Source organism: Nannobrachium achirus (genome assembly GCF_963921795.1).
Source record: "Nannobrachium achirus genome assembly, chromosome: 10".
NCBI classification, from domain to species: domain Eukaryota; kingdom Metazoa; phylum Chordata; class Actinopteri; order Myctophiformes; family Myctophidae; genus Nannobrachium; species Nannobrachium achirus.
In genome coordinates, this window is record NC_137819.1 from 21,722,372 (window position 1) to 21,730,370 (window position 7,999).

At 42.5% G+C, this 7,999-nt stretch overlaps 1 protein-coding gene across 2 annotated transcripts; it reads right to left on the reverse strand.

The window, feature by feature from the left end:
- Positions 1-579: 579 nt before the first annotated feature.
- gatad1 (GATA zinc finger domain containing 1) lies at positions 580-7,463 on the reverse strand. 2 transcript variants are annotated; one of them, XM_080734839.1, is made up of 6 exons: positions 7,429-7,463; positions 3,900-4,132; positions 3,140-3,262; positions 2,966-3,025; positions 2,080-2,263; positions 580-1,573 (listed from the first exon to the last, which is right to left on the reverse strand). In XM_080734839.1, the coding sequence occupies exons 2-6, from the start codon at positions 4,089-4,091 to the stop codon at positions 1,383-1,385; spliced, it is 750 nt and encodes a 249-aa protein (XP_080590965.1). In that variant the 5' UTR covers positions 4,092-4,132; positions 7,429-7,463; the 3' UTR covers positions 580-1,382. The 2 variants fall into 2 exon arrangements, with proteins under 2 accessions (XP_080590965.1, XP_080590966.1); XM_080734840.1 differs by having other exon boundaries at positions 3,900-4,128; positions 7,282-7,450.
- Positions 7,464-7,999: the final 536 nt, after the last annotated feature.

Here is a 7,999-nt window from a genome sequence, read left to right on the forward strand (position 1 = left end):
AAACTAACCCTAACTCTACCCCCAACCCTAACCTCAGTATCCTTACCTCAGTAACTAACCTGCCGACGCTAGTCGGAACAGCGGCCCGTCGGGATAGTGAGCGGACCCCGACATGTAGATTGTGTCAAATGTCATGTTGTCTCACCTAGACACAGGGGGGACTGCCCCATAGGTCGAACTCCCGTTGGGTCGAACAGCGTCGGTAGGTTAGATAAATCACCCGCGAGCGTCGGCAGGTTAGATAATCACCCGCGACAGGTTAGGTTTAGGGTTAGTGTTAGGCATAGTTTTACTGAGGTTAGGATTAGGGTTTGGGTTAGAGTTTGGTGGTCGATCCAAAGGGTGTTCGACCTAATGACATGTTACCCACACAGGATCTGATACGAATGGTCTGACCTGATCAGAGATTCAAGATTCAATTTATCCCAGCAGGCAGACACTGTTAGCTCTGTTAGGTAAACATTTCAGCCATCCATATACTCTGTATACTTGGCCAGTGTTAATTGAAGTCTGTGAATAAAGTCTAATATGTTCACGTTGTTTCAGAAAATCATAGCAGATAACACAATTGATGGAAAAGTGTTCTATGTTTAATACCAAATACAAAAATGACAACCCAATCAATGCTGTGTATGCCATCATATATTCAAAATGTAATTCATACGCCATCACATGGCAGTGTCACTTGGTGAATACAGCTGATATACAAGCTATGCGACGCATTTCAATAGTTTGTAGATCAATTCTATTCGGCACGAGACACTGTCATACCACGGATTACAAATGAAGGCTTTTAACATGCTTAAAATTGTGTCTATTGTGTTTGTGTATAAAAGCTGCAATCTGGCATTGATTTCAAGGAATAAAACATTGTTAACCGATATGTATGTACATATGCCAATACGATAAAACTAGCACACCTGTAGTGACGAGTAGTACTGACCAAAGCTCATGAGCGCAATATCTCCCCTGGAGATATATTGTCTTGAAAAGGGATTTTATCTTGAAGGAGTGGTAGTGGTACAGAAGGTAGGAGGAAGTTTGAATATCCCACACAGGAGACCCCCAGGGCCCAAATCCCAGATTGCAGCTTTAAATGACTAGTTTTCCCAAGCGATACACCTGCTGAATTTTAGACCGTCAACTTGACCGTCAAGTGTATATTACACTTAAAAAACACTTAAACCCTATATACATTCATTGACCGGGGTCCCACAGGGCTCTGTACTAGGTCCGATAGCATTTCCCTCAACACCAAATCTCTCGGGCAAAAATAGCAAATTTACAAGCTACATTTTTACCCCGGAATAGGGACGCTAGGGTTACAGTATGTACAAAATGTCTGTTTGCAACTCAACAAAGTCCAGAATCCCGGGGTCTCGTTAAGTGGTCCCTGCAGGTGATTCTTTGATGGTGATGGCGGGCGTAGGGCCGATGTGCGTCCACACGTAGCCTTTCTCTGGCCGGATGGAGAGCGTCGGGAACGGAGAGCTCCGGGACTTGAAGTACTCGGACGGGGCGTGGCACACAAACTCCAGGTACTCCATCTTTCTGGGGAGATCCTCCTCTGGGCCTAGACATGGAAAATTAATGGTGAAATGGTGCATTCTTATAGCGCCTTTACCAATCAATAAATACGTCAATAAATTGCAACAAGCTCAAACGCTTTTTTGAGTTACTGTATCCTTTTAGTTGACCAGTGAATTGTATTGTCACGACAGGACAAGACAAGACGATGAGTGTGAATCGAACTTGCGTCCTCACGGATCGCAAGTCAAAAATAATTATTACTAAAAAGCTTCCTGCTTAATTCAATTCATATGTGGAAATACTGAAAGGTTTGTTTTTATTAGACATGATCAATATTAAAAAGTTAAGATTCAAACTCGGGTCCTCACAGATCGCACATCGATAAATAATAATGACTAAATAACTAAAGTTCAGAGCCAAGAGGAAGACACGCTGGCCACTATTGAATCCAAATAACTGAAATCAGTCGTGGCAACTGAGACACATAATCCACGAGTCACAGGCTACAGAAAAAGCACCACATTAGTGGTGCTCCCTGCTATTCCTTACCAACAATATAAGTGCCGGGGTCAAAGCCGTCCTTGGGGCTGGCCTGGGTGGGCAGCAGCCAGGTCAGAGCGGCACTCTTCTCACAGTACTGGTCCTGGACGAAGCCTCGGATCTGAGCGTAGTACGACTTTCCATCGTCCTCGTCCGTCACCTTGATCACATCGCCTATCTGATAATACACACCCTGCGGGGTACGGCATGACAGCAAAACACAAACAAAAAAGATAAATTATACACACGCAACATGCTGGTCCGGGGGACCCACAGTGGTATTTTAAGAGTTACGGTTCTGTACCGCTTTAGTTTAGTTCAGCTTTACGTTCGATCCACTTTGAACAATGACCAATGAGACACTATAATGCGTTCTTTTTTGCCAGACCGAAAAGCGGGTAGCTTATCAGAGCCTATTCTTTGTGCATTTTGTTATTTAACAAAAGAGAAACATTTTTGGATCCGTAGCCTAATGTGTATCAAACAGGGCTGTCCTTAAAATTAAATCACTACACCAACTGATATAATACGCTACATCATATCCTAACACAATACATCATATACAAATACTACTGTTGGCTTCAAGATGTCCTGGTCTTTAGCGGTACAGTAGTGCAGAACATAATGCTGTACAGAGAATGATGTCCTTGTGAATCTTGTGGGAAAAGTGGAGATATTTGACTAAATACAAGTTTTCTGTCAGAACATTCAAAGGGATTTGACAAGAGCTGTCCAAAAGTCACAGCACCCATCAATGGGTGAGTACACACAAAGCACTAGAAGTTAGAATGCTGCAGAGATGAATCCCTCGATGTATGGATTATCAGCCATTGTAGGGCTAGAGCAGAACCATAAGGTGTCATGTGGGACCCAGACAGCATCATAAACACTATACCTTGTAAAAAACGGATTCCGCCGTGATGATCGTGGAGACAGATTCCGGTGCTTTGATTGGCTGAAAGAGAGATCACATGAATAAACAGTCATTTTGTGTTTTTTATTAAAACATAAACCTTTAGTTAATAGGAAAACAATTGTGTTGAGTGGGTTATAGTGTCCAGTGACTCACATTTTTCAGTTTAAATATGTGCCTTCTGCCTTTTCCCTTGGTGGACACCTTCTTCTCAGAGGCGGGCGCTTTGTTCCTTGTGCTCCTCAGGCGGGCGGATCTCCTGTGGATCTCCTGTTTGGACTGTGGACAACAGCAGCAGTAGATTAGTCTTAATTTAAATCAGTGGTTCCCAAACCTTTTGGCTCAAGACCCAAAAGAGAAATTAGACATTTGAAAATAGCAGTTCTACAAGCTGTTTATTTATGCAATACTTTTGAAAAATGATGGAATTGCTTTTGAAGCTTTTTTTCTTCTCTTTTTTTGTAACCTTTTATTTAATCTTTAGATTTATTTTAATGTAGAAAACAAAAAAACAGGATATGAACTTGCGGCCCATAAAGATTTGTCAATGAAATAGTGTTTTAATACAATCAGATCGGACTGTTCTGTCTTACGCAAGGAGCTTAAGAGTTTGGGAACGGGGAGGCTCGGGAAGGGGAGAGCCATGCAAACCAGCACAGTGGCTCGCGGGGAGTAGTTGAAGTTGATTGACACAGGCACCTGTCAATCATTCTGACCTCATGAATTATTATTTGTTTTAGGGGCTGTACTTAGGGCTGTGATTGTGTTATAATACACAAACACAGAAATCTTCACTTTTTTTAGCATCTAGTGTTAGCATATTATCACTACAGATATGCTCTAAAAGTGTGAAAAACGTATTTTTTCACTGCATCTTTAAGTTCATGGAGTGTGTACCGCCGCCGTTTCGACCAACCTGCTTCCCCCCTCCTCCTCCTCCCCCTCCGTTGTTCTGCAGGGTGACGGAGGCGGCGGTCTGTCCCGCGGACCCCCCGCCCGTCTTCCCCGTGCAGTTGTTGCACAGGATCTCCCCCTGGGCTCCCTTCTTCCACATGGACGAGGAGGTGGTCTTGCAGACCGCACAGCACGGCTTCAAACCCAGTGGCATGGCGCTTCAACACGCGTCGCTCCCGGTGAGGATTACACTACCTGTTAAAACAATCCAGCGTGACTTATCATAGAATGCAGGGAAGACAGTGCAAACTAGAAGCAGTGCTCTTCCGAGCACAGGTCTCCACCAGGCCACACAAATCGGCCTGTTATAGCGCCACCATGAGGCTGATTTAAAAAATGTGGGGCAGAGGTTCTGAATTAGCATCCAGGGAGTGTGTGTGCTCAGTTTGGCAGCGATCGGGCCAACGGCGCCGGAGATTAGCTGGTAACAACCAGGCCACACAAATCGGCCTGTTATAGCGCCACCATGAGGCTGATTTGAAAAATGTGGGGCAGAGGTTCTAGATTGGCATCCAGGGAGTGTGTGTGCTCAGTTTGGCAGCGATCGGGCCAACGGTGACTGAGATTAGCTGTTCACAAACTGCGAGGACGCACGCACGGACGCACGGACGGACGGAGGGGAAAACATACTCTCCCTCAGCCTTCGGCTGGTGGAGACAATAGACTAGTTTGCAAATCCCGCCCCATTCTGCCCTGTTACTATGATGGGACATTTTCCCTGGGCAGATTGTTTTTTTAGTGGCAGTGAATGGGATTTTTTTATGTTTTCATAGCCTCATTACAGCTATATAAAGTACCAAAGGAAAAACATCTAGGTGATATTAATAAAAAGGGAAGACAAAGGTACAGTAGTTACATTGCAAAACAGGGGGTTTTCCCGAAAATATATGTTTTAATGTGTTTAATCCCAGTGGGACAGAATCACTATTGCAGATTCTTTTATAGTGGAAGTGGATGGGATTTTTTTTGGTTCATAGCCTCATTACAGCTATATAAAGTACCAAAAAAAACACATCTACGTGATATTAATAAAAAGGGAAGAAAAGGGTACAGTAATTACATAGCAAAACAGTAGTTTCCCCCCGAAAATATATGTTTTAATTAGTTTAATCCTCTGGATCAGAGAGAGAATAGAAATAGCAATAGAAAGCGCATTGAATCTTGGGTAGGAAGAGGAGAACTATAATCTGTTCTCCTCACATACACGTAATTCTGCCCATTTAAAATATATGTACCCAATCGTAACTAGTTAGACCATTCATAAGCCAAGGTCCATGTGAACTAGTTTGTTGAAGCTTATTCATTATGATGAGCGAGATCGCCCCCTACTGCCGCGGCCGTACCAGGCGATTGCCGTGCTCCGCACTGCGGACAGTTTTTGAAAGGCTGAAGCAACATTCTCCACTGCACAAACTCCACCCCCGATAGCAAAAAGTGAATGTTTTTTCTGGTTGGCCAGTCAGGGAGTCTCAGGGACCAATCAGAAGGCTGACAAAAGGTCTATTACAACATCGATGTAACAATCTGTACATTGAAATGTTAGGATAGCTGTTCATTGGGGTTTGATTGATTGATTGAAGAATATATTGGAAGGTTGCATAGGAAAAAGTACAGTTTCATGACAGTACAAATCACTGGTACAAGGTCAACTAAAAGGAGATCCTAGTAGGCTTTTCGGGCTTATTTACACAGGAACCACTTTATCATGTATCTCATGTAATGAGATACATAAGTTTGAGTTTAAAATAGGTCCAGAAAATGGATGAAGAATACACAAAATGAACAAACTTTTTTTAGGGAATTCCTATTGCAAACGTCTAATACATGTTCCAATCAATCAATCAATCAATCAATCAATCAATCAATCAGTCAAACAATCCTCAACATGCTAGTTGTGTGACCACCAGGGGTCCTTGAGCTGGTTCCAACCAGGAGGTTCCCAAATATACTATTGGTAGTTAGGAGGATGACCACATAGTCCGGGAAAAATGGGGGTGAACGTGGATTCGCCTGTAAAAGTTTTTTTCTCAACTGATTCTTGTAGCTTGGGGTCACCTCTTAAGGATTCAAGAGGATGACCAGTGATATCCATTGAGCATTTTTTATTATTAACCCCTTAATGCCTGAAACATGGGCTCCCATTGACTTTCTATACAGGAGGAAAATACCCAGAAAAAGATTATTTTTCGGGGTATTTAAGGAGGATCTGAGGGGTCTAACTAGGGGTTTGTCATGATGCTGAATCCATTGCAGGCATTTGTTTTGCACAAAAAACATTCCGTGGGCTAGAAATAGCCTCAGAAAACAATACACGTATGGGTGAGTATTCATGTTAGTCGGAGGCCTTAGGGTTTTTTTTCTCGTGCTAATCAGTCTAAAAGTGCAAAATTTTGCACAGATGTAGCTCAGGGCATGCTCTAATGATTTAGCTAGGTCGGCGACCTTCGGGGTCACCACAACATCCACAAAACTCTGAAAAGTGATGACTCATCACTTTTCATCACTAAAGTCGATGGGAGCCCAACTTGATTTGGCCGCTGTGGCGACCCCGAATGTCGCAGACTCGGGCGCCCTAGCGAAATCATTAGAGCAAGCCCTGAGCTACATCTGTGCAAAATTTTGCACTTTTAGACTGATTAGCACGAGAAAAAAAACCCTAAGGCCTCCGACTAACATGAATACTCACCCATACGTGTATTGTTTTCTGAGGCTATTTCTAGCCCACGGAATGTTTTTTGTGCAAAACAAATGCCTGCAATGGATTCAGCATCATGACAAACCCTTAGTTTGACCCCTCAGATCCTCCTTAAATACCCCGAAAAATAATCTTTTTCTGGGTATTTTCCTCCTGTATAGAAAGTCAATGGGAGCCCATGTTTCAGGCATTAAGGGATTAATAATAAAAAATGCTCAATGGATATCACTGGTCATCCTCTTGAATCCTTAAGCGGTGACCCCAAGCTACAAGAATCAGTTGAGAAAAAAACTTTTACCGACGAAACCACGTTCAGCCAAAAATCACCGTTTTTTCCCGGACTAACATGGATCCTTGCAGCTATGTAATCTGGGGGTACAAATTGAACCAAATGGACCCATGCACTCATGCAGGTCTGTAATTCAAGACAGTGTACAAAAAATGGAACCAGACACATTTACGCACAGTTCAAATAACACTATGGACTTTACAGCATAGATTGGGGTCCCAGAGGCAAAAATGCAATCAAATCCATGGCATATCAAACTTGGGGTCCTTGGAAAAAAGAAGAAAATAAAAACGGTTTTCAGAATCACTGATATAGGAATTTTAGGGACTACAATGGTGTCGCTCTCCAAAAGAAATCTACCTACATGAATAACAAGCTATCATCAACGCTTCGGGACCCACTGGTAGCTTGCAGGATCGCTTCTTTTCAGCGAGCGAGACCAAGAAGTGCACAGATTCAGGTTTAAGACAGTATATTGTTGTTAGATGGTTCATAAAGTCAACATACAAACCGCTGCTGCGTTCTTCTGTTGTTGTTGTTGTTGTCTCTGCGGCGACGGCGCTTCCGGGCTCGTCTTCTTCTGCGGTGATGTGTTGTGGTGCGCCACCCTCGTGTCGGAATGGTACTGTTTCTTGTGCACATAAAAATTGGCAATAAATTATCTTTTAGTGTTTCTCAAACTTTCAAATATAAAGGTCTCCCCTTAACTTAAAAAAATAATAATAAAAATAAAAAAAACGTTGGTCATTTTATCAGCCAATCGTGCTTTTGTGTCCACCCTGGACAGAGTTTAAGTTGCTAGATTCAGTATTTAGATAGATACACACTGGTATTTGCCTATATTTAGCTCTAATGTTATGTACCTATAAGATTTAACATTAAACCCTGAATGGTGTTGAACTGTGAACATAACCTTTCATTATTACAGTTTCTCATTACATCTTCTAAATCCCTGAGAAGTAGGCTACATTCACCTATGGCATTGGGATTTCTGGATTAATTTAAAATCCTATAGCATGCAAATGCATGCATACAGTATATAGACTGTAAAAGGTATAGCTATGCAATTCAATTTCCC

What these genes read in the sequence shown, in the direction of transcription:
- gatad1 (XM_080734839.1), bottom strand. Translation starts at nt 4,091, where the DNA reads ATGCCACTGGGTTTGAAGCCGTGCTGTGCGGTCTGCAAGACCACCTCC. An exon ending in CGGAATCCGTTTTTTACAAG is followed by an intron (nt 2,264 to 2,965) that starts GTATAGTGTTTA and finishes CGTACCCCGCAG; the next exon opens with GGTGTGTATTATCAGATAGG. An exon ending in CCCCGGCACTTATATTGTTG is followed by an intron (nt 1,574 to 2,079) that starts GTAAGGAATAGC and finishes TTCCATGTCTAG; the next exon opens with GCCCAGAGGAGGATCTCCCC.